The 26,650-nt window shown below is 39.2% G+C and overlaps 2 protein-coding genes across 2 annotated transcripts; one reads left to right on the top strand and one right to left on the bottom strand.

Annotated features, from left to right (window-relative positions):
• Nucleotides 1–95: 95 nt before the first annotated feature.
• On the bottom strand, nucleotides 96–3,459 carry aagab (alpha and gamma adaptin binding protein). Its single transcript, XM_069708312.1, has 10 exons — nucleotides 3,292–3,459; nucleotides 2,796–2,986; nucleotides 2,581–2,677; nucleotides 1,969–2,058; nucleotides 1,779–1,862; nucleotides 1,600–1,679; nucleotides 1,343–1,433; nucleotides 1,121–1,225; nucleotides 907–956; nucleotides 96–800 (listed from the first exon to the last, which is right to left on the bottom strand). Exons 1-10 carry the CDS (start codon nucleotides 3,383–3,385, stop codon nucleotides 723–725), a joined length of 960 nt encoding a protein of 319 aa, XP_069564413.1. The 5' UTR covers nucleotides 3,386–3,459; the 3' UTR covers nucleotides 96–722.
• Nucleotides 3,460–4,025: 566 nt separating this feature from the next.
• Nucleotides 4,026–26,212, top strand: iqch (IQ motif containing H). Its single transcript, XM_069708098.1, has 21 exons — nucleotides 4,026–4,137; nucleotides 4,442–4,564; nucleotides 4,902–4,999; nucleotides 5,132–5,207; nucleotides 5,510–5,629; nucleotides 7,590–7,692; nucleotides 7,986–8,069; nucleotides 8,475–8,650; nucleotides 8,785–9,330; nucleotides 10,967–11,033; nucleotides 11,992–12,075; nucleotides 12,156–12,322; nucleotides 13,221–13,493; nucleotides 13,640–13,828; nucleotides 18,327–18,447; nucleotides 18,686–18,972; nucleotides 22,305–22,463; nucleotides 23,756–23,878; nucleotides 24,374–24,435; nucleotides 25,737–25,845; nucleotides 26,011–26,212. Exons 1-21 carry the CDS (start codon nucleotides 4,087–4,089, stop codon nucleotides 26,089–26,091), a joined length of 3,099 nt encoding a protein of 1,032 aa, XP_069564199.1. The 5' UTR covers nucleotides 4,026–4,086; the 3' UTR covers nucleotides 26,092–26,212.
• Nucleotides 26,213–26,650: the final 438 nt, after the last annotated feature.

Genomic DNA, 26,650 nt, shown 5'->3' with positions numbered 1-26,650 from the left:
GGTGATATTTTGTTGGATGGCATATTATAAGGTGTTTTCCTGCTTATACACAAATGTTGATAAAATATTAGAAACAACCCAAATACAGCAGCACGACTGAACTACTAATTTTATTTATTGCAGAGTTAATCCAATGCTGCATACATGTATTCCTATTTTTCTGGTCTGGGTGAGTTGAGCATTATGCACCCATTGTAGTGTGACAATGTTCACAATAAAGAAGCCACACTGACTGAAGAGCAGTAAACATTAAAGTCACAGGTTTTTATGTTGATTCAGCTGAATGTGTATTAAATCTCTTACAACACTATTAAGGATAAGGCACATGAAGTAACTTTAAAATATATGTGGCTGCACCGAAAGACAAATACATAAATCAAATCCAACATAATTTAATTTCATGTGTTTCCACCCGCAACACCATCATGTGTTGAGGTTCACTTCAGGGCTAAAGCATAGTGAAGGACCCGGGGTAGTAGATAAGACAATGAGGGCCACTCACTTCTCTTCTAAACAGGATATCCATCTGCTCTTCACGATACAACGATCCTTTCACTCTTAAGAATCAAAAGTTTCTAAATATGACTACGCCTACAGTATCATCTGTAAGCATCTCCACTTTCCCAGCTCAAGCAGGATGTCAAAGGGCGCTGAATCTCGTGGGAGCCCCAGGTAAGATGGGAAGATCAGGAGAACGGAGACTGAGTCACAGATAGCTACTTTTAGCTTTCCTCTCCCGATGACAACCCATCGATCTCATCCTCATCACCGCCGATGGCCATCCAAAACGCTTTGGCCACCTGATAAGCAGATTTCATGTCACTTTATAATTGATTTCGCATTAAATCGGACTCCCACTGAAACATGTTATTGTTCCAACAGTTTCTAACTGATACAGTTGCTTACCTTTTCTGCGTGAACTTTTCTCTGTTCATGAGGTAACGAAGATGCTTTGTCTGCAGGTTGGAAATCAGAGAAGACCAAATATTCTATCATTCGTAAATCAGTTATACAAATATTTGACATCCACAACGACAATGAGAGAAAGACTAGTGTACCAAAGTCCTTTACATTTCAAAAAAAGACAAAGTCAAGCATTTCATTTTCATTTCCAAATTACCTTTCATTTCTTTCAATTTAGTAAAGAGGCGCTCAAAGTTATCTACATCTGCATCTCCAGCCGTGAGAGTGGCGAGCTCCTGAATGTCCAAATCCGTCATTGCATCTGAGGGATCAACACAATATATACGGAAAATACGGGACATACACATTAGCAATTGCTCCAGCAGAAGGATTTACATAAAAACAAAAAAAAAGATTTTATCAAAGGATGTTCTCTTACCAACTATTGAGTCTTCCTGTGTGTCTGTACTACTTTCTGTACTGTTGGTCTCCTCATTATCAGGTGTGCCCTCTACTGGCAAGCTGGAAGACTGCCCCAGAGAAGAAGCGAGGGTTAGCTTGCCTCCACAAAAACTTACGGATTTAAATGAAAACGGATTGCTTTACATAAGAAAGCAAGGGAGAACACATGAAAAGACAATTACAAATCTAACTTCAATAATGATCAATACAAAATTGAACAAAAACTACACTTACTGGTGGATCTTGGCAGGTGCGTGGGTTGTTGTGTCTGGAGGCCACCAAACTGCTCATCAGACCAAAGCCTTGATTGTGCCCTGTTTGACGGAGAAATAAACTGTCACTGACATATGCAGATGCACTAAATATTCAGGAGAATATGCACTAGGTACAAATATTGATTAATGTCATCTCACCGTCCTTCATCTCCATGCTGGACCACACATTGGCATTGAGAGCCTGAACGATTCTCTTTACTCCTGTGGATTCTGGAAAATCATCTGATGAAGTCAACAAAGATCATGTGAATAACATGCCACAACACGAGGAATTAAAATCTAAACATGCGTCACGTCACTGTAATATTCTGCTCCCTCTAAAACGCACCATCTTCATCTGGTAGCTCTTGTGGATTGAGCTCCACCAGCTCAAAGGCATGAGCCAAACACCACTGCTGCGCTTCATGTCTGGTGACCCCTAGAACACAAATGAAATGATATACGCCTTATACAGTAGAGCAGGGGTGTCAAACATACGGCCCGCCGGCCGGATCCGGCCCGCCAGGGGGTCCAGCTCGGCCCGCCGGATGACTTTGCTAAGTGTGAAAATTACAGAAAGACATAAATTGCATTTCTATGAGAAAATGGAGGTTCATGAGTACAAACGTTTTTTTTTTTGTTGTTTTTTTTAATCGATCCAGTAATTGCTTCAAAAACAGCGTAAATGGGCTGATGTCTGAGTTTTTGGTCTTTATGTTTCTAGTTTATTGTAGAAAGACCTTAAAATAGGGTTTATCATCCAAAAACCTTCACCAATGATTTAAACAAAGAGAAATATTGTCGTTATGTATGCGTTATCATGCTAAGATTTTACTGGTCTGGCCCACTTGAGATCAAAGTGGGCAGTATGTGGCCCCTCAACTAAAATGAGTTTGACACCCCTGCAGTAGAGAGTATCTCAATGTTTTCTGCGTACAGCAAATAGGGCTGGAAATCTCACCATTTTCACAGACTCTGTCGCACACCAGAATGAGCACCTCTGGAGCAAGATCTTCTACCACTGATATCCAAGGCTGTAGTTTTTCCAGCCCATCTTTCTGCAAAACATCATGCACAAACAATGAAGGCTACAAGGATATCACAGGATATATTGTTTCGATTTTGTTGTTGTTGTTGTTGTTGTTGCTGATATGCCTTATTCTTGGAGACACATACCAGTTTGCTATCAAAATAAGCGATGAAAGCCTGCATGGACTGAGCAATCTCTGAAGACATCTGGAAAGTGCTCGGTACGACACATAGCCTGACATCGGCTGTGTAGTATTTATTGTTGATGATCCAAGGATACCAGATTACTGTTTCCTCTCGCTTGGTCGGCTCAGGCAAAGTCTTCGTACTGAGGATCTCTGAAGCAAAAAAACAAAACAAAAAAACGTTTGTTATTCATCGCAACAAAGACATCACGTTAAAGTTGCTCTTTCACTGTGACCCGGTTAGCTGTGGAAACCACCCTGCACATGGGCGCTTTTATACCAGCGCCACCAAAGGAAAGCGGTGAACGAGCTTGACGACGTCGGACAAACTCGTTATTACTCTTTTATTACTAACGTACAGGTGTCACCATCTCCTGTGCTGAGAGTACAATTAGCTTTTGCTAAACGTTAGCCTGCTTGCTATATTTTTTTTTTTTTGCACATTGCGCTTTACTTACGTTTGATCAGCTCTTCTTCTTTAAACTCGCTGTCGCAGCTGGTGACGAGCACGCACGGAACAGGCATGTCTGTGTTTTCCTCCGTCGCTGACATCTTGGATAATATTTAGAGGGAGCTTCTCTATTTGCTAGCTGAGAGTAATGTTTAGCCACCTGATGATAACCTTTCACCTCTGACGGAAGCCCTTCCGGGTGCAGCGTCACGATGACGAAACAGGGTTCACAGCCTGAGTTAAAAAAAAAAAAAATAAAAAAAACATCGTTTAAAAAAAACATCATCCGATACGTTTACCAGCGTTGTCGTTTTGTAATTTGTTCAAATAAACGCATGCGTGTATTAAAATGCTGTTTGTGTTTATGGAAAGTATCCCGTGCAGAGTGGATCTACTTCATGGAGAATTACTGCCCTGTATTTTGCCTTTCAGGTAAAGCAGTGCGTCCCCCTGAATACGGCTCCAGTCCTTTTTTCTTTTTTTTTAAGAGCATGTGACGTGTGCGACGTGAAGTGGTTCAATTAACGTAAAAGTGCCGATTGTAACAAAAAGTCGGCTCGTGTTTTAAACGCAGGCGAAAAAGCGGCTGCCTGACAGTCAGCCTTCGGGCAACATACAACCCAAAGGCGCCTTGTCGTTGTCATGGCGACGAGTGTTGTTTCCAATAACTTTCATTGTTGAGTAGCTAATTGGTTTGCTACCAGTAGTTAACGTAACTTGTACACGTCGTCACCATGATGTTGAGGCGCATATTTAAATTATGTTAATAAGAAAGAGCTAAAAAACAACAACAACAACAACAATGTCCGACGTGCTAAAAAACGAAGATAAGTTGGGATCCGTTTTAGTTCAGGTAAAGTTGTCCAGAGGAAACTCATTCAGGATTAGCGAGCTAACTCAGTTCATGAAGTTAGTTCAAGTTAATGTCAGCTAAATTATGACATTGTGTTTAATTCATTAATTATTTACAATAACTTAATGTTGTATACTTTCTTCAAATGTCTTTGTTTGTAAATCCTACTGAGAAATGTAGCTTAATTAGCTGCTTTGTGTAACATTAAACTGGCTTTAAAGTAAAATTCATGGTTGTTGGTGGGTTGTTTTTTGTGTGTTTTTTTAGAGTAAAGTATGTACATTTGCAAATCTTTATATTGCAGGTTCAGGATGATTTGAAACAACTCAAATCCAGCCTTGAGAAAATCAGTGCCAATGAAATGGGCCAAACACTGGACATTAAAGCCCTGGACAATGCCATCCGTAAGACCGAGAGTACCATAAAGGTGAGAGAACTTAATGTCGAATAAGCACCGATATATATATATTGTATATAATATATATAGATATTTAATGTACTGTATATATACTGTATGTACTGTGCATTTTATATTTTATATTTATATTTTTTATTTTATTGCTTTTCTATTATATTATTCTATTCTATTATTATTTTATTCTATTGTTTCTATTATTGCTCCTGTATGTATGCTGTTGTGGCGAAAAAATTTCCCCTCGGGGATTAATAAAGTATATACCTACCTACCTACCTACCTAACATTATATATATATATATATTTTTTATAGACATCTGACAATTAACAGTTCTTTAATTGTAAATAGGAACATGCAGAGAATTATCTGAAAACAGTCAATAAGCAGCAGCTGGTTCTTCCAAACATTGAAGACTTACAGAAGAAGAGGATGCAGATTCCTAAATGGTAACTAAGGAAAAGCTCAATTTTCCACTGCAGGCTGTTTACAATTGTTACAACTTGGTATGAATAGGGTTGAGAATTGTTATATATTTCTGGTAATGGGGATTGTGAGCCTGAAAGAAAGATTTTGCACAGGAAACCTTCTCTGGAGAGTATCACGGATGTGCATTCGCAAAGGGAAGACCTACCAGGAGTGTCACGTGGGGAAAAGGTAGATCATTGTTCATGTTCAGAAATGAATAGAGAATGTAATAAATAATTAATATATCTCTATACTTAGCGACACAAGCTACAGTATGTACAGCAGATAGGTAAATTAGAAATACAACTCATCCACTGTATTACACATTAATACAGAGGAGAGGGGGGAAGGGGACGAGGGTACACTACGTGTTAGAGCAGCAAAAGGAGGACACATGAACACTTTATGGATTTGAAATGTTGATAGTACTATTCATGTTTCCACAGTGTGTCCTATTATAACTAATTTCATCCTTTATCTTTCTTGTTCAGCAGAAGTTAGCGTTAAACATGTATTTGCTGCATAATCTTGCTCGCCCAAAAAACAGAGCCAATATGCACCGAAAATGTGGAATATCACTCCCTGTTGTCCACAAGAGGAGCACAGATGCAGTAAGTAATCTTCCATAAATATAGAATCATTTAATTTAACATGTAGATTTCAATGAATGATTTCCATAGAAAGCTGTAGTTATTCTCAAATGCAGTACCTGTTCAATTTATTAATAATGTAAATGTCAGTCTGTGATATTCATAAATGTGTGGTTGTTATTGTGATGTGCTGTTTACTTCAGGTGGGTTTAAAATAAACACCGTGAATTTGCTACTTCACTCAGGTCTACCCTCGAAGCTTTCATTGTCTATGAGGTGATAGTGGAGTTTTTCTCTTAACATTATATCAGATTGAATCCTCAATGTGGAATGGATGTCAGTTAATTCAATTTCATTTGTTGTAGAAATCCGGCAACATCTTTCCTATTCATAGTTCAAATGTTTTGGCTGCATTAGTTATGGAGCAGATTTTCTCTTCACAATGGAAAATAAACCAATCAGTGCATGAAGTCTTAAACTATAATCAGAATAATATGATGTCCTCCAGTTATTTGCCTTTTGCAGCGAGACATTGATTTCTGTGTCGTGAGTGGTGATATTAAATATCTTAAAAATGTGAACTTACAGCACATGCCTGGGGATTCGAAAACATTACACGTTTCTGCTACAACTAGGATGAATTGGATATCATTGTTCCTTTCCCTGACACTTACTCCTTTAATCCCCAGAAAAGACACTTAATGCTGGAGTGAAGAGTGATGGTACAAGCCTGTATTAATAGATGCTTCAAGTCTTGTGCTCAGACAGACTGTGACATAAAGGTCACTTTGCTTGGTGATGACATCCAGCACTTGTCACAGCAAACAAATTGATCTTTGCAAAGGTCGGCATTAGTTTTAGATATATTTTACACACTTTCTCTCCCGATATGTTTTTGGTAATCTATACCTGACGTGAGAAATAGAGGCCAAAACTGTCATTCTGATGTAGGAGAGATGGGAGTGCTGGCTGCAGAAAGCGTAAAGCAGCAGATTGCAGCACATCAGCATTCTTCTAAAGAAACAGGCGCCTGATTGCTGTGCTATGGGCTACTGGTTTACAGCTGTCTCAAGACAGAAGTGGGTACCTGGTCCAGCATGCCAATAAGACAGCCGTAGCTTCCCCAACTGCTAACCACTGGCTCTTTGCCTGCTGCCGCCTCCTGCAACTCAGGCCAGCTCTCCTCCACTGTGTACCTGTGCCAGGGAATGAGCTTTTGCATTTTAGCAATTTTACAAAAGGTGCCACCTTTTCCCAGCCCCATCTGAAACAGATGTGTGCCTTTGAGGGGAGATTCTCCGAGCACCTGGCCACTACCTGTGGTCTGTCAGAGAGCTCAGTGGTCTGAGGAGAACGAAGGAGAGGACATTAGGTGACAAGTCTGGAGGAGCACAAACTTTGTGTTTTATGAGTAGTAAAACATTCAAATCTAGTCATGAACAGAAAAGTTGAGGCTACAACAAATGCATCTTCCTCTTTATTTTACATCAGGCCGTTACATATGGTTTTAATCTTATTTTTATACAATATCTTGAATGAAAAATGTTGAAGTTTAGTGGAACAGAATTGCTCTGAGTTATAGTATTTAGGAATGATCTTTAATCTTGCCTTATTGTGATTAATTACTAAAGAAAATGGCTTGCAGGACAGATTAGAAATATGCCAGTGGCAGCGTTTTCGCTCTCCTAATTTCTTAATGAATGCAGAAAATCTATTTTTTGCTATTCCAAGCCACTCATTTATCCTCATTCTGAGCTCATGACATTTTCTTTCTTAGATCACCGAGCCACCACGAGTCTGATTGCTGGTTGATTCAATCAGAACATGCTCAAGCTTTCAACTTCTTGTTGCGTTTAGTTTAATGAAGCAAGGGCCGGGCTTCTTTTACTGTAGATAACAACAGAAAATATCCGGTAGAACTGCTTTGGTTTTATGTATATATGATGTACAGCCTCTGCTCTCATACAAATCTTCTGTTCAGGCAAAACGTCACAGGCTAATCACTGGCTTTGTGGTGAGTGATCAGGCTCGTGAACCAAAGGGCTGTCACATCCCGGCAGTACCTGAGGAGGACATGGGGACAGGTGAGCAGACATTTCACCATTTCTTCACACTCCTGACAAATGCTCATTGATGGTTTCTTGATGTTTGTGGTACTTTCAATCAGACCACTGCTTCCATATTTCTTATTATATTCAGCGGCAAACTATTAGCAGTAATTCACATTGTTAGAATAAATGTTTTGTTTATTTTGGCACAATTTGATTTCCTTTTCTTTTGTATCAATTTACTTTCATTTAATTTCACATCATCTGAATTCTTTTTTTTAACAGGGACAAGCACAATGTTTCAATCTTTTTTTTCTGATTTTCCTCAGTACCACATCCAAGTTCGCTTCATATGTCAATTCAACACAAGGCTGCTTCTCTTCATCCCAGAGAGGATTTATTTTCAAAGATAGGTCAGTGCTCTCTAGACTTTACAGAAGACAAAACATTTGACCTGATTCTACCTCCCAACTTTATCGTATAAATCTAGGGTTTATTTTGAAAATATTTCAAATATGTCTCCATAGGAAAATGATTATTGATTGGTCCATGTAGTTGTTGCTGCTTTGGGAAAATGAAACTTTAAAGGAGCTTGCCATAGGAGTCTGATAACAAAAGTTGTACCTTTTGGGAATCCTATTTTTTTCTTCCATTTAGCTGTCTTGCCATTTTTCTCATTGTTTTGTTTTAAACAACTTCCCGGCTCTTTTAGAGAAGAGACAGCTGCTGCTTAATTCGACAGTGATGACTGATTGGTACTGATCAGTCACTGTTGTAGTATAACTGAGCCTGTCGGTTTGTGAATTTTGGCCTCACAGGTTCAAAGTCCAGGTGCCATAAGCAGCCAAAATGGAAAACAAAACCTACATTTATCAGTGGAGGAATAGACAAAGAATCCACAACGAAGGCACCGCCTCCCACCGCAACCTCCAAGAGCCTGGACCAAAAGAACATGGAGCAAGACACCGACAGCCTTATCCCTAAAAGCCCTGAGGTATGAACTCTTTAAATGAGCCAAGCACATTTTTGATTAAATTAAGAAAGAGAAGATGATCAAAAACATTTATTTCAAGTGTATTAACAAAGTCTAGGTTGGTTGACTCTTACTTGTTTCCTTGTGTTCTGTAGAATCTACCTGTGCACGTTCCCTTAAACATGACCAAATACCCCTTTATAATCATAAAGGGACAGATCGACCCATTGGCAACAGATTTCTGTCATTTCAAGCGGAGATTTAACTTGTGCTGGAGCAGCGTGGTCGATCCTCTGGAGGCCCTGACGAAACTGCTCAGAGACTTTGCTGTGCCTGTGGCTAAAGTGAGCGGAGAACAGCTAGTGGAGTTGAGCCATGGTTGGGAGAGTGGTTGGAAGAAGACTCCTACAGAAACCACTGTCCTCCCTGTGCTTGAAAACTGGGAGGAGGTACTAGATCTGGTCTTACACCCGGGTCAGCGCTACAAGGGAGAAGGAGGCATTGAGGCGGCTGCCATCCGCATCCAGTCTTGCTGGAGGCGCTATTCAGCCGAGCTAACCTACCTGTGCCACTGCCGCCGCAAGTGGGCGGCAGGCACCATCGCCATCTCATGGTTGATGCACACTCAGATGCGTCGTGTCAGAAAGGCCCTGCAGGCCCGGCGTTTTAGTCAACTAGAGAAAAATCGCAGTAGAGCACAGGTGATGTTGTTTATATCCAAATGCTCCTGTCTTTCTCTCCCTCTGTTGCTCTGTCACATTGTCAAAGCTCGACTTAGTTTTTCTTTTTTCTCAATTTCTCCAAATTAGAGTCAGACTTTTTATATAAATCCTCTGGATGTATATGGGTTCAATTTCATGACAATACAGTTGGCTGCCTAATCTTATCTTTCTAAATATCTGTTTGAACCTATAAGGAAAAACTGGTTCATTGTTTAAAACTACTGTTTTGGCTAAAAAGAAAATTATGTTTCTACATGTCAGCCTATAAAGTTCTGCTTTATATTCAGCTGCAAACATCAGTGTCTTATGAGGTCCAATCAAAATGTGTAGTTTTTTTTTGTTCCAGTTTGAGATTAACAGAGATTATTAACACTGAAGCAGATACATGTTAGAGAAGTTGAATGCGAAGAGGAGAACGACAGAAAGAAACAGTGAGACAGATAAACTGGAAAACAGAAAGTGTTGAACAAAGTAAAACTGCAGCCACATTGTTTGTAAAAGAAGACTGTGGTGATGAGGGAAAAAGGCTGTAAACATCTGTAAAGATAGTTTAAAGCCCCTCTTTACTAAAAAAAAAAAAAAAAAATTGGCTTTATTCATCGTTATTAAGTTATTTGAGTTTATGGCGTTTGCCTGCAAGCACAATAATAAATGTATATATTGTCCACATACATGCAGGGGATCTTTAAATATTTAAATTTAGAAATGCTTATTAGGTGTTGAAATGAAAAGACATTGCAAAAGGGGCAATTATTGTTTTGCAACTGAAATTGTTGTAAAGGCAGCGGCTTGATGTACGATTTGTAATAGACAGGTATTTATAAAAAGTAAGCCATACCAAAACTGATTTAATTTAATGCAATTAAATCTCACTTTAATATTGACTTTATACCATTGCAGCATTTTGATTTGTTAATCTTTGAATTCTGATTTACTAGATTACTGTTTTTTTCAGGGGTTTCAGAACTTTTACTCTCGATATTTCCAAATATTTGATCTTCTTTTTGTCAGGAGGAACATAGAAATAAAATAATCCTATAATCTTTGACTGGGGAAATAAAACTGTGCTTCTCTTTTGCTCTTCCAGAGAGCAGCATAACAGCACAGTCATCCCAGATGCATAATGTTCTGTGATTCTTTTCCCAGTCAGTGTAGATGTCATGTCTGGGCTGTCATCTGGGCTGAACATCTTTCAGGGCGCTGACATAATTTTAATTAGTGCCTACAAGTTCATTTAGTTTTAACATCGTAGTGTGTGTATACATGCACTAAATGTATGTTCTCACTCTTTAAACATTCATACCCTGTTAATTAAGGCTGCTAATCTTCCCCTGGCAGTAGCATCATGTACCTTGCTGATTGGATTAATTGTGAGAAGATGTTTCTAAAGTAAACGCTTGATTTAATTACGGTGGTATTTTATGCTTGGTTTGCTTCTGTGAGCCCAGAGAGAGATTGGCTTGATGTGTTTTAGCTATGCAGTGATGTGATGATTTGTGTGTGTGTGTGTGTGTGTGTGTGTGTGTGTGTGTGTGTGTGTGTGTGTGTGTGTGTGTGTGCGTGCATATACGCTCAGGCAGTCCCCACTCTGATCATTCCTTTTCTCTGTCCGCAGCATCTGGCAGCCAACTGGAAACATATCCAGTCCTCCAAGAGGACCATTATCCACATCCCTTCATTAGGTAGCTCTCTTTGGCTGCTAGACACACACACACACACACACACACACACACACACACACACACACACACACACACACACACACACACACACACACACACACACACACACACACACACACACACACACACACACACACACACACACACACACACACGTCTGCTCTCGTCATCCCCTGGTCTCAACACTCTGCTGTCCCAGTCTGTGGCCCCGGTGTACACTCTGTCTCGTTCAAATGACTCTCTGCAGGAAAGCACTCACAGGATGATGACAGTCCTCATGCCAGGGAACTGAACAATTTGGTCTCAATCGCCATTTAATTTTCAGATTAAGCAAATGAAAAGCCATTATGTTGAATATTTACAAGAGGCACAAAGGTCTTCTTTTATTGCTGTGCATAAAAAAACACGCAAAGGATTTTAAGTGTGTTTTTGATTTAAACATAGTAAAAGCTATGATCGGTTCTTGTTCTAATTTCACTACAGCACTCACATTTAGACTGCAATCAGGCATGTGCGTTGTAAATCATTGAGCGATTGTCTAAAATTATTAAGCCTAATTACTGGCAGATGGAATGCTTTATTTGCACTTGGGGTGGCTACAGAGAGTGCTGTGTGAGCAAGGATAATTAGAAAGTTGAACCCCATTGTTGTTAATTAGCATGAATCCAATCATTTAATTACCTTGATTCAGCTGAGGATTCTCTCTCAGGCAGAAATCCAGACATGCATAGGCTGAAATCCTGCCGGTATCCCCGGATGTAGTTCAGTGGTGGCTGGACATGCTGCAGCAGGACTCCCAGCACATGACAAGCACTGCACCTGCTAGTTATTAAGCTAAATTAATCATCAGATTTCACTACAGTGTGATTAGACTTAACTCCCTTTCCCCCAAGTCTAGTGACACACACATCTGAAGGTAGTTGTACACAGCTACAGATTTGTATCCTTGTGCTTACAGGGTACTCTCAGAGCCAGCGACGGAACTTGAAGGGATTTGACATCCTACAGAACATCCAAATAAGCAGAGTGTGTGATGTTAGAGGTAGGAACTTCGACACAGATTGTTTTTGTGCGTGCTTTACTGTAAACATGTGATTTGTAAAGGCCTCTGTATGACTGCAGATGGAAATGTGGAGGTGATCTACATATGTCCCCAGCATCTGGAGGACGACATCTTGCTCTATTACACCAACCTCCTGAAGTGTGATGGAGCCGCAGATGGGGCCGATACCTCCTCCTGCTCGAGACGCTTTATCATCCTCACACCTGAGGCTGTCGGTTCTTTCCCGGTAAGGTTCTTCATATTCACAAATTTCTTTGCAAATGTAACCTTTTAAGTAACATGACCATGTGCATTTCCAGCAGGATGATAGAATTTAATATGCTGGAGAGATGTACTGTTATATAGAGGTGCCACAAGCATTTGTAGTTTATGAATTCTCCCCTAGAGGGTACTAGAGGAGGTTTTACTACACAAAGGTCCAGTGAGAGTGACACTCAGTATATTTTTCAGTCCTTTTTTACTTCTGTTAAAGCTAAACTTCTGTGTTATTTGGAAGTAAACACACTAAAGTTATACTTAATTAAAATTGTTATTATATTGAAATTGGTTGGTTCAATTAACCGGTTATTTAATGTAACTGCTGCATTTTTAGAATAGTTTTAATTACCTCAATACACAAATATGAAGTTGTTGCAATATTGTCTATTTACATGCAACCATTCTATCCATCTTTTGCATCCTTTTGTGCTACATTGAATGTGCAACATGACATGGTCTTCTTCATTTCTTTTTATTGATTTTCCTGCTGTTTTGTTGTTAAACTGTGCCAGACGTGTTGCTGAGATGAATCACTGCTTCCCATGGCTGGCAGCGCATTCTGCCAGTGACAGAAGGGATAATTCCATGTGGATCAAATAAATACAGATGTGAAGTAATTAGTTGTATTCCCAAGGAGCTCATTGGTAGCACACATTAAAGACGTGAAGGATAGGGGAGGCCTCCCACAGGCAGCTTTTATCAATTCAACCTGCTAGAATACAGGAGAGGTCAAAACCCTGCTGGCTATTTCAATAATAGATCTGTTGTGTGTACACAGTGATAAATCAGGTCAAGAAACAACCCTTGGAAGACAAACTGCGAACGCTCAGATCCAGCAGCAATCTTTCTCCCCTCTTTTCTTCCAGACCCATAACATGTGCCTGTCGACGCTGCTGAAGTACAGTCCACGCACCCTGAAGCGCATCCGAAACCTGATTCAGGGGAAGCAGGCCTACATTGTGGGTGGAGTGGCTCACACGGACGACCTGGCAGTGGCTGATGAGCTGGGTGTGCCAATCCTGGGTTCAGAACCTGCTGTTGTGCAGCTCTACAGCACCAAGTCTGGAGGGAGGAGGATCTTTGCTGGGGCAGAGGTTGATGTGCCACCTGGTCAAGGAGACATCTATTCATTAAACCAGGTGCAACTACAACCGCATGCTCATACTACACAATAGCAGGTCCTTCATCTGGGCCCATTAACACAGAATAACACAGTTTTGTTGTTCACCCTAACTTAAGTTTATATTTTTTAGTTTGTAATTCACATTTTTCTCTCTTGGTTGAGCTTCATGAAACGCTTGCGGAGCTTATGGCTCAATACATCGATGTGAAGCGCTGGCTCTTCAAGATGGACTCTGAGCATGGTGGCCGGGGTACGGCGTACTGCGATGTGAATCATCTTAGCTGCTACAACTGGGCCCTGCAGGAATATCATCGTTATGGTGCTGTGGTATGGAACACAAAGTGGATTCAGGTAAGGACTTAGAAAAGTAAGGAGAGGGTTACGTCATTCCTTCCCTGACACAAAATATTGGGCCTCGGAGCACATTTTCTGAACGTACTTTTATGCAAAGTTTTATTGAATTTGCTTTAATTTGGAGTTTGTGTTTTTAGATTTCTTTCCCTTATTACTTCTCCCTAAATTGATGTTTTTTACTATTATGTCTTGTTTTTACAGCTCCCTACAAAGCACTGGTTTTATAAAAGTGCAATACAAATAAAGTTTATTGCTGTTATTATTACACTCATACCAATGAGAAATCGGCCATTTAAAGTTAACATTGTAACAATGGATATTTAACTGAAAACATTACAATAACAGCCAGATATTAAGATCAGGATTGTGCCTCTTGTTGAGATGAGACAGCTCAAACATTTTTTAGATTCACTTCTGTCACTGAACGAGCAAAAGCCGAGGTCACAGTGGGGTCAGAGAAATGCCATCGTTTGGCTTGGAGGAGGTTGTCCCTGTTGTACAGTTATTTAAATGTGGTCCCCAGAGCCTGACAATTAAATCAATACTAAAAATTTCTGTTCATACACACATTTACTATCTATTCCTGAAACCCACACATCAACTACAGTCAGTGTGTAAAGCGCGACAAAAGCATGTCTTGTGATAGCAATGCTCGGACTTACCTAGCAGTACAGCCAATCAACATCGTATGTCTTTTATATATTTTTTTTAAAGGATTGTGAAAGTTATTGACAAGATTTACAGCTTGTTAAATTTGTCTTACAAATTTATTGTACATTTAAATACTATTTAATCCAGAGTAGTCACTGATGTTTTAGCTTTTTTACAGCATTGAAAAAATATGCATTTTTGATTAATTCAGTCTTTGTCTTTAACACTCATGAGATGGGTCTGTGCCGTTTGTAAAGTAAACATTATAATCCAAATACAGTGCTTTTGTACACCAACATTTATGTTCTCCTCAAAATATAAATTCTGATTTCATTTCGGACCTATTCAGAACAAATGAAATGTACCTAATCATTGGTGAACCATTTATTTAGTACAGATGCAATCTGTACACAGCTTTCAAGCCCCTGGCTCTTATTTCTCATATGTTTACAAAGTAGCCTTTGATTTTCTGTCATGTGTTAATTACCGTATTTTGCCATTTAACTGGGAGCTTTGTGTAAACTAATTACAGGCTAATGATTGTGGGCTTGGAGCACAACGATTTTACTTTTTATTCCATTGGAAAGAACAGCAGTCATCTCAAGCTTCTTACGACTCACTCTGTTTTGTTCCTATTAGCTCATCCTTTGATTCATAGTGTATGTGCAGTGCGGGGCTGTAATTGTTGTGGCTTTGGTGCTGTTAATTATGGCAGAGAGTGGCTGAGCCACAGCCAAGGTCCATAATGGTGGCTGAGGCAGCGCAGGAAAGTAAATGGGGTTTCTTTCACCAGCTGGGGTCCCATGGAGAGGGAAGAGTGCCGAGGCCCCCAGTGTAGGCCGACAGCCTCAGGGCTTCTGGGCCATATGGACACAACACTTTAACTGGCCTTTATTCTACACCTTGCTCTTTTAATCAAAGCAAAGCCCACATCCTGTGCTCCTCATTGCATGATTTTTTTTTATTCCGACATTGTTTTCCCCTAAAATGTATTAGCCCCTTCAATGTATTACATTGTCCTTCTGCTGTTGTACTAGTTTATTTTGAAGAGAACCATTTGGCTCTCTATGCTGAAAGATTGTAGTGTGAGTATCTTTCCTATTCACTAGCTGTCGCTGCCATGGCAATTAGGTCTACTTCTTTTCACCAAAGTGCTACTTTAATGAGTATTATATCTCAAAGTGTACTGACAATTGTAAACATGCAGCTTCAGTTTCTGCTGTGAGAGGAAGAAAATGATGAGATACACTAATATAAAATATTCATATGTTTGAATCTAATCTGTAGCATTGTTCTACTGAATATTTGCAAGCATTTAAAAATGCTTAAAGCTATGTTCACAAAAATAATAGTAATTTAATAAATTATTAATCAAATACAAATGATCAAATGAAGCATTTAAATATTATTCAATAATTTAACAGTTCCTCACCAAGATAATTGTTTACCAATAAATAACAAAAAAGTGATATTATTAAAGTGTATATTATTAAATGTGAGACACAGTTTAGAGGAATGTCCTGTACCCTTAATAATATAATAATATAATCATTATAAAAGTAGAGGGGGAGGGGGGGGTTATATAGTATAATGGGTCTACACAGACTGCGTGCATATTTTTATTTTAATTATTGCTTGTTCTGAAAGGCTCAGTATGAAAAAAACCTGACTCACAAAAATACCATGTGGTCTTTCAGAAAAATACCAACAATTAGATCCCTTCTGGCCGTGCAAAAGAAAGCCTAAAAGGACACAATACGGAGGAGGAGGAGGAGGAGGAGGAGGAGGAGGAGGAGGAAGGATTGCATCCACACTACTGGGGCTTCCACAGGGGTCCAGGAAAACTAGAGAAGTGTGCTTCTCTAAATATTGCGAGGACCACAGCTTCTAGCACAACATTTCAGCCGGCAGAAAGCCCCCAGGCCTCTTTTAGCATTTACACAGAGAGAGGTTAAAGACATGTAGATCTGCAGCCATGCAATGCCTGAAGGGGGCCATGCACACACTTAAGCGCTCACACAGCTTGCATATGGATCATTAGGCACAAGAGGGTAAAAATTACACCTAATAGCATCAACAGATGGAGTATTTCTTTTCGTCATGCTGTGTACAAACAGATCTTGAGCAACACCTTATTTAGGTTAAGTTTGTCAACTAAATGGGTCATTTGATAATCACTACCACTGAAGAGGTAGAGGGACGTTTCATACAGATGTTTTCTGTCTAAATATTGTGCAGGCTGGCTTGAGGAGTTTGAATATTTAATGTTCTGCCTTGATATAATTAACCTGAACTTAAGACTTTAGACCATTTTCTGTGGTTCATGTTTAATAGGCGCGTTATGTTTTCTTTCATTTCACCGATACATTATTTGCAAAATTTATACAGATGAAATGTCTCTTTTGTTCTAAAAACAGTAGCTTAATGCTTCATTTAATATCTCAGGCAAAATTTATTTGCAGGCTGTAGTAGACCAAAGTTAAAGCTGTAGTGGGACCGTGTTACGGAAAATACATATTCATGCAAAGTGTCTAACTTGTCATGTTATTTCCTCTTATTCCTTAGACACCGTAGTTTCTCAGTTCTCTCACTGTGTAATGGGGAAACAAAATGGCAATCAAAGAGGCAGGGCGACATCTATTATATTAATGACCAGATTGCTTGGCTTTATGTGGACACCAAGCAAAGGTTGAATCCTATCACAGGGTACTGTACGCAGTTTAAGTCCAAATAATTTATTGCAAAATGCCTCTCTTTCTTTTCTCCCTATCCTGCTGTTTCTGTGAACTGCATAGGCAAAGTCCTGGGGTGAGCTTGCTCTTCCGTTGAGAATGACAACCGTTCCCTTACACTTTTTGCCGCACCATTGTGTGCTTTATGGTTTGTATAGGGAGAATCACTGTGTAGCATTTGACCTCGCCTCTTACAGTACTTGAATATGATGATGGCTGTTACATGACTGGAATATCAACAGCATAATCTCTAGTCCTGTCTCCAGTGAAGCCAGACAGCATATACTCAAAACAAAGTAACGCTCTACATGGCATGAGGAAAGAACAAAGACATTATATCCACTCCGAATTTAGTCATCTTTCAAACATTTTATTGTGTGTGGCCCGTTTAAATTCCTGTCTAATGGTAACACACATACTTTATTGCACACAGAACTCTGTATTTAAAAGAAACACTGTTCACACAGCCAAAGTCACTGTGAAGGGTTTAGCAGGGCCATTGTTGTTAGTTGAACTATATCACAGCATTGTAAGAGGAAAGAGTGTTCTTGAGTTGCCAAAATGTTTAAGGGACACCTAAAACAAAAGTTAAAAATTAACAGCATAATTAAGTGGTGAAGCCATCATGGCATTTCCTAGTTACAGGAACAAGAGTGATATCGATCCCAGTCAAGCCCTGATTGATCCCCAGATAGATGGGGTTAGCTTCGGTATTCATCAGCTGCCCAGTGGAGAGAGTTGTTATTGAGGGCAGGTGCTTCGAGGCTGTGAGTTAACGCCATTAGACTCCTGAGGCCTTCTGATAATAGGCTGTCACTCACAGATAGACCCTCCCGCAGCATCCACTCTCACAGAAATTGAAGCAGCCACCAAAGGTCCCAAGGATAACAAGCAGTCACTGGAGTCATCCGGATAACACGGGGTGTTTCCAATAATGTAGTCGACACCTTCAAAGCTTTGATAAAGAGACAATATGAAGTAACTGCTACTTGTTGTCTTGAATTACTACAAAAAAAAAAAAAATACAAAAACATACATCATGATCCTCAAATCTTTTACTTACTTGCTTTCAGTGGATCCTTAATGTTTGGTCTTTAACTTTCTTTCTGTAGGAGCCTGTGATGCTCAGATATTTAGTTGAAATCCCAGAATGGTTGACCCATCACGCCCGCCCGGCTAAAATCTCCTGCTATCCCAACTGGGCCTGCTTCCTGAAGACCTTCCTCAGGCAAGGTCAGATACCTATTGTCAGGCACTGAATGTTATTCTTCTGCAGATTCAGCCATATGGAATATGGATTTTCATATGTCCTTCCGAGTTCCCAGCTGTTGCCTTTGTAAACGGACAAATTAAATCCTTTTCATGTCACTTTCGGTGGTTGTTAAACAGTTGCTAAGAGAATTCAGGTGCTGTATAGAATTTTGTTGAGTGTACTATAGCCTTTTCTCTGCTCTCTGCTTTCTGTGTACAGGCGGTGTCGTGGAGGCCTGTCCCCCCTCAGACAGTGTCACCTGTCTGACGGTAGCTCTGCTGCTGGAGCCTAGTGGTGAGGTGACCATGCTGTCTTGTGGAGACCAGCTCCACGGCTCCTGTCAACTGGGAGTTCTAGGTGCCACTATTCCTCAGACCTCCATACACCCAGAGACGTTGCACTCTATCTGCATCCGGGTGGGCCAGGCCTGTCTGCAGCGCCTTATCGTCGGTCACATCTCCATAGACCTGGCTACTTTTCTGGACCACAACACCATGGATCAGAAGGTGAGACACAGACTGCGCAAGAGAAGGCAACCATGATAAATATGATGAGGGCTGTTACAACACATGTTGTGAATGCTCCCATTTTCACCCTATTGGTGGAAGAGATCAATTTTTAGGCAGGATCAGGGATCCATAGGAGCAGATAGGTGCCTCCCATACTGCTCCCCTGAGATCTAGAAAACAGACAAGGCAAACTGTTGGCACAGGGACCAAATGTGTCAGAAGGCCAACTAATAAACTGTCAGGTCTTATTGTGTCGATGCACTGATTCCACCATTTAAGGCTTGCCCTTTAACCTTACAACACAGAGAAAGTGAGAGGCACCTATCTTTCAGACAATAGGTCATTCTAAAGTGATTTGGCAGCTTCACGGGGATACCCTGTCAGCGTTTGACCCCTAGCTGGTTACCTGCAGCGGTCTGCTGAAATGCATCTCGTTATTATAGCGAGACACCATGGAAGCCTTGTCTCATTTGTCAGAATTACGTTTTGTTGAAAGCTTCTTGATTTATTATATTTGAAATGGACTGGTTTATGATAGTTTAACCTCTGCTCCTAACATGTGGCTACATTGACTCCCTATTGATCCAGAGCTGTAAAATGAATTGCTTTGTTTATAATATGCTCTATAAAATACAACATCTGCAGAACTGTGGAGAAAGCACTGGAGCTGCTTCACAGGTTTACATGCTTACAGAAGCATCAGAAATCAAAAACAGTTTTTTTTTTCTATCATTTAAAACCCATCTGGTAGCAGTGCACCGTTTTTCATTTGCCTATTTGTAAGGGATCTTATTCAGGACAGTACACAAAATATCTTCTACTTGCTTTTTCACCTCTCCACTGTCTAAACTTTATTTATATTTAAATGCACAATGGACTCCTAGCCTTAAAAATGGATTTGGAATAGACACTTGCCACTAGAGGGTAGTCTCTTCTGGATTAGATGTTAATACAGTGTGAGAAAAGGTGTGTTGCCATTTAAATCTTAATACTTTAAGCATTTTGTATTTAAGTAAGTTTTTATTTTAATGTATTAGTATTATTGTTTCTTTTAAGATTTAAAATCCAGACAGCATTGCTTTTGTCTGTAGTTTTTACATAGATTGTCAATTTGACTACATTGTGTTAATTTTAGGGTAAAAAAAAAAATCTCACTTTATTTTTTACATTTTAGGAATTTATATAGACAAACTAAATTGTCACTTTGGGGACAAAATTGTAACGTTCAAAGTACAACAAAAAAAAATTGCTATTTCTCAAATGTATCCCAGACAGAAGCTGCCCTTTTCTTTAGCTGCTTAGAATGAAATAATGACGGCCTTAAAATTAATTTTCATCTTCAGTGTTGACCTGAAATTGAAAGGGATTCACTGACAGCATAATTAAGAATAGACTATAAAACTGCACATGCTTCAATAGAGGCAGGAACATTAATGACAGATTCTTAACCATCTCCCCACACACACACAAAGCTTAGACAGAGGAGAGCCGCATCGGCAAACCTGTCTGGATTTAAACATCAATTTAGATTCAAACCTGTTGCTAAAAGCTGCCTACTTTATTTGATGGGAAGAAGTGGGTCACATATGTTTGCCCTTGCAGTCTTTCCTCACATTGTGGAGCGGTGGGGCCCCAGCTGCAGCATCAGGGTTTTTAATGAAAATGCATGGCAATAGAAAACAGGTACAATCCAGGCTTACATTTCCCACGGCTTTGTTAAGAGCGACAATGGGACATGGGAGTATGAGTTTTAGTGAGTTGAGTGAATGGCTCGGTGAAGTGTGTCCATCACTCAGGTCCAGGTATCAACCTGATACATAGAGACTTGCATCTACCTAATGGTGGCTACTCTACCCCCTACAGTAAAGGTGACAGAGTGCAGCTCATAATGCTGAACTGTTGCTCAACATGAATGTACACAGCTCACAGTTGTTTTAACTTTTTGTAACACCTAATGTATTTATATTTTCTTTTCTGTAATTCGCGTTTAGCTTGTATGCATTCTTATCGACAGTTTCTGAAATTTCAGTATTTACTTCTGCAATATACAAATCATAAGCAATGGCTTCTTTTCTTTGGAAAACTGTTCCAGCTACAACCCAATAGTTTAATGCATAACTTCTGCACTATAAAATCAGGTTGCCGACAATAATTCTGACATATAGGAACAATTTTGTCACTATCTAATTTGATCATCTAATTTTGGAAATATCTTTAGGTGTTCATTAGAAATGTTGTCAATTATTTTATTTTTTTTATATATATGTGTGTGTGTGTGCGCGTGTGTGTGTTTCTGTAAAATAGAATACTTTATTATTATAAACTTGAGCTGAACATTTGACAAAATTATAAATTTATTTGACTGACAAAAATAATGTTGATTATTTAAAAAACATTTAAGCCTAAATGTGAAAATAAGCTGATTTATTTGTCTTATATAATTGGAAGTAGAATATTTTTGGGTTTTAAACTGTTGGTTGGACAAAACAGGATGAGGGAAGGCGTCACCGTGGAAACATCTTAAAATGTCCTTCTCACTATTTTCTGACAAGTCATTGAAGAAATCAAGAAACATATTCTTAGAGTAATTGATTATGAAAATAATTGTTAATTGCGACACTATACTGGGCCTTATGTGTTACAGTGTAGTGAAATGTGATATAAAAGGAAATGAATGCCTTTTAGATAATTACTGTGTACAGTCCGGTGTCCATGTGGAGATAAAGTACTCCGGTTACAGAGACTGCGGGTTCGGACAGCTAGCAATTTGCATTCAGTGGCAGGAGCGTTTACTTTGACAAATAGGAACAGCTAAAGGAGGCAGCCGACTGCCACTTAGTTATTAACAACTCCCTCACTGGTGATTTATTTGCCACTTTTGAAGAAAGGGCATAGCTATTAGGATATTATTGGGAAAATTAGCCCTGTTTAAGCAGAAGGCTACTACTATACCTGACCCCTTAATATACTTATAATGATGCCATTTACCATACACATCCGAACTTTACTTCTCTTCAGACCTAAGCCAAACATACTAGCCTAAGGCAGGCTGAATCCAAATACACAGGGTAGGATCTACTTTGTGCATGTGTCACTATACAACTGAATTACCCAAATCTGTCACACACATAACATTGACTGTTTTCCTTTCGCCTTCCTCTCAACATGGATAACATTGTAAAGATTAAACGGTGCTGACCCTCCTCTTTGAAAGGATTGCTGGGTGAAATACTTTGATGTTCCATTTTTGTGATTAATTTGGAATTAATAAGTTTATAGTGTCTGTTTTTCTCTGCTCTGACACAGGGTTCATGATGTCTTGTTTGCAGGTGTGGGCTGTTGATCTGGACATCGCATACAGTGACCAGCTGGCCATGACCCAGATGCTTCTGATGTTAACTGGAGGAACGCTGAATTGCCGCGCAGGCTGTTTAGAAGTGCCGACGCCCGTCAGAGAGAAATGCTGTGAACACCAGATTGAAGCCAAAGTACCCTTTTATATTGCTTACAGTCTTTATTATATTTTGTCTTAAACATAGGAGACATGGATTTTAAATGCCATAACTTTGATTGTATATCTTTACAGCCTTTTTCTTTCCAAAGCATGTTGTTGCTTTTTTGTCTACAACAAGAAGGAAACGTCCCTGTTCCAAAGCAGTCTTTAGACTTTAGAGGATATTCACTGTAGTAATCGCAAAAACAGATCAACGTTTTGCTCTTCATTATTGTTAAATACAACTAAATACTGTAATTACGCACTGAGCTCAATTGGTGTTTAGGTGCTGAATTCATTATCATTTTGATAGATGAGCCTAAATAATCAACACATTAATAATTCATACCATTTTCATTATGCATGTGTATGCATGCTTGAACACCTCATCAACCTGGTGCCAGGCCTTAAACAATAGACTTCTTTTATTTGCAGTATGCCTGAGTTTACGCTTGTTAATCTGCGACTTGTATTATTTTATCAAACATTCATTTAGTAGGTGGCCTGGTGCTTCAGTGCAGCAGTTGAGCCACTGCAGTGGTTAATGGCTTCAGCAGCGGCCATCATTAGGGACCTGCATATTACAAACACAATTAAATCCCCGTTGGACACTTTTATTGTTGTGTGAGGGCCCCACATTTGACAAGTGCAAACAAACGGCTGTCACAGCGAGTTATACGCTATCTCCTGAGCTCGCAGGGGCTTAGGCCTGCTCTTTTTGTCTCCCAAAGGTGGCTGAGAACCAGGAACATTTTTATCCTCTTAAGCCCTGCCACTTTTAAGTAATCAACCTTTCTAGCATTACTTATGACACTTACCAGCTCAGAACCCCTCTATTATGCTGATCTGTATTATGTGTTGAGTAGTCCTTTTGTGCATTCAGTAATGCGTTTAGTCTCACATTGAATGATAATATGTGCAGTCCCCAAACTGTAGTTTCTTTGACTGGTGTCGCACAATTAAGCTCATCTTGTGTTTGGCATGTCTTCTAAGCATTAATTGTTCCTCCCTGCAGTTAATTAAGAAAGGCCCAACAGTTTACCACATGTGCCCCGTACTCATCATGTTCACTAATCAAACACACAAACTCAACAGTGACCCTGAGGACATGCATGAGGTTCAGCCATATCTGCTCTCTCCATTTTACACCCACAGCCACCTATTATACTTTACCACCAAAAATACTCGATCATGAAATTACTTTTCTTGATTTTGATTAATTGATAGACTAATGCCAACAGCCATCATTTTAATTCTGTCTTGTTTTCTTGCTTTTTTTCTTTACAGCCTCCAGTGGGCAATCGTTATGCAGTTATTGGGATCCACTTGTTTCACTCAAACCTTTCCATGCTGTACCGCAGTGTATTCTTTAAGATATGCAAAGCTCATGGCATAGTATTTAACAAGGAGGTAAAAATTCAAAATATGAATATAATTTCAAAAGTTTGCTTCTACACATTGTTCTTTTTTATTTTTTTTATTTTTTTTATAGCTTTTTGTATGATTGATTTAAAATGGAACTCCACAGATTTTACACATCAAAGTCTGTTCACAGGTCTTAAGGAGCACTACTGTATATGGGGGACATAGACATTCAGGAAATCGGTGTCAGGCCTCTCTACTTGAGACTACATTTCCTGCTACTAGCATAACACATCATAATCTTAGAATGAACTGTTGTAAGTTACATTTTGCATCGTGGGCAACATAGATGCAATGCTTCAACAGTTAACAGCTCCAGTTCTGTGCCTTCAGTTTTTATTTGTTCTTTTTTATATTAGCAGTCTTTTGATGTACAAGAGTTATGAGAGAGCAATGATAAATCAGTGAAGTACTCTTACTAAATCGACCCCATGTGATGACTGAGCTCTACTTTTCACACTGTGTTTCTGACTTACATTTCAGATGAAGCAAGGCACTGTTTTTGCTCTTTATGAAAGCAGTGAGCAATGCAGTATTGGAATGATGTAAGTATTTCTTATTGCATCAAGTTCATACACAGTACAGCTGCGAGACAAATAAAGTGAACCCTTTTAACTGCTTTTCTGCGTTAACTGGTCATAAAATGTGATCTGGTCATCATTTAAGTCACCAACATAGAAACATAATGTGCTCTGAAGAATAACACACAAACAATTTGAATAATGTATATTGAATGCATTCATTGAATATCACAGCGCTGGTGGAAAAAGTAGGTGAACTCTTGGATTTAATTACTGGTCGAACCTCTTTTGGCAGCAGTAACCTCTACCAGCCAGTCTTGTATTGTGGATCAGACCTGCACAACACTCAGGAGGAATTTTGGACCACTCTTCCTCAAAAAGCTGCTTCAGCTCAGCCATATTCTTTTTATGTTTCTCGTGAACGGCTCTCTTGAGGTCATTTAATCTCTAATGGGTTAAGACTGGGCTCTGACTGGGCCACTCCTAAAAGCGGATTTTCTTTACTTGAAGCGATTCTGTAGTAGATTTACTTTGATGTTTAGGGTTATTTTCATGCTGCATCATCCAGTTTCCACTGAGCTTCAGCCTGATGTTATTCTGTCAGATACCTGTTCTACTTGTGAACGGAAAATGTAAAATGTTTCAGTGACCAGTTGTGACTCAAAGTAGCTTTAGTTGATGTCATTAGTCTGGGAGTTTGCAGACTTTTCCAACTTACACTGTGAACATTCAAATCATGTATTCATTTGGACAAGAACAATACAAGAATTTGCATGTCATTAGTCTCAACAGTTTTTGGTTGTTAATAATTGTAAGTTACATAAAGATGTATATATAAATGCAGGTAATGAGATCAAATGGTTCACTTACTTTTCTTGCATTTCTTACGCTGTACATACATTTCTAAGTAAATTTAGGGTTCATCTCGCTGACACAGAATTCTGAGCTCATGCAATTTTTCTTTACCCTTCTCTGTTCAAATAGACAAGCACATGAAAAAACAGTAGATGATTAGGTGGGTGAAAGATTTCACAAGACTGAGAGTGAAAACAATTCTTTCAGAGGATTAAGATGCCACCTCTGGCTTTGTAAATGTTCCAAAGTTGTTAAGCAGGGGGTTATTTAACATATTTATCACACAAATCCTTTAGCCTACACAGTGCTGTAATAGTTAAATCAAGCTGTGCTCATCCCCCCAAAGACTGAAGATGTTGTCTGGTGAAAGTTTCATTTAACCACCACCATTAGAGGAACACTGTGATTGTTTCTTAGCTGGTAACATGGGGATCATTAGTAAACTCGTTTGTTTGGGGTGTTGTCAATAGAACGGTCTCTGAGGATCTCCAGGGTGCTCTCGTGACCTTTGCTCAGAGTCTGTCAGTCATTCATCAGGAAATATCATCCCCTAAAATGCCAGCAGAAACCAATTTCAAGGTACCATGTTAATGACTTAACGATCTCTCCTCATCTGTATCATCAAACTTGCATATTCAGTGAAGCTGTTGTCAGCTGTAGTGTTTTTGCTGAAGAAAGTGTAACCAGCTCATTTTTATATAACATGAATATATTTATAACTTCTATTTTGTTTTGTGTTTGGAGGGACTGATCAAGGAGATAGAAGATGTACTCCAGATAATCGTCAAGAACAAGATACAACTGCAGGATAAACCTGCCGTTTAGACTGCTCTTTCACTGATAAAGTTGCCCTACTCCAGCCAAGCTAGGTAGTCATGTCAATTACACTGAGAATATGTGAATACTGGAGATGCATAAAGGCTCGTCGGATATCACTTGCCAAATAAATTCCAAAAATACAAGAATCTGCCATGAGTCTGTATATTTAATGGCTTTGTGGTCTATTTCAACAGTCTGAATATACTTTATTATTGGAAAGCAAAATATACGCATGCAGTGAGGTATGCAGACGTTTTCAGGCATTCACATTATATAAAGCAACTAGTGTCACAAACTTAAGATGTACAATGTTTCAAAATCTAAATGTGATATAAAATGAATATATAGTGTTGTTGCACTGTGATATATGAGTACACTGAGTTTATTGTTTAGTGTTGCTAGACATACTGAGATCTTCCATGATGCCATGCATTGCTTTGGTACAATTTCATTCTCAATGGACTCTTTTTGTAAGTGGACAATTCCAGGTAAATTGACACTAATTTTTTCATCAATACAGAATTTCTGTGGTTGACAATTCACAGGATACGCACACATGTCCATT

Source organism: Brachyistius frenatus, unplaced genomic scaffold (genome assembly GCF_029030835.1).
Source record: "Brachyistius frenatus isolate BFR_SWC_R1_liver_20210118 unplaced genomic scaffold, ASM2903083v1 Contig_74, whole genome shotgun sequence".
NCBI lineage: Eukaryota > Metazoa > Chordata > Actinopteri > Embiotocidae > Brachyistius > Brachyistius frenatus.
This window is presented reverse-complemented; position numbering and strand designations above follow the sequence as displayed.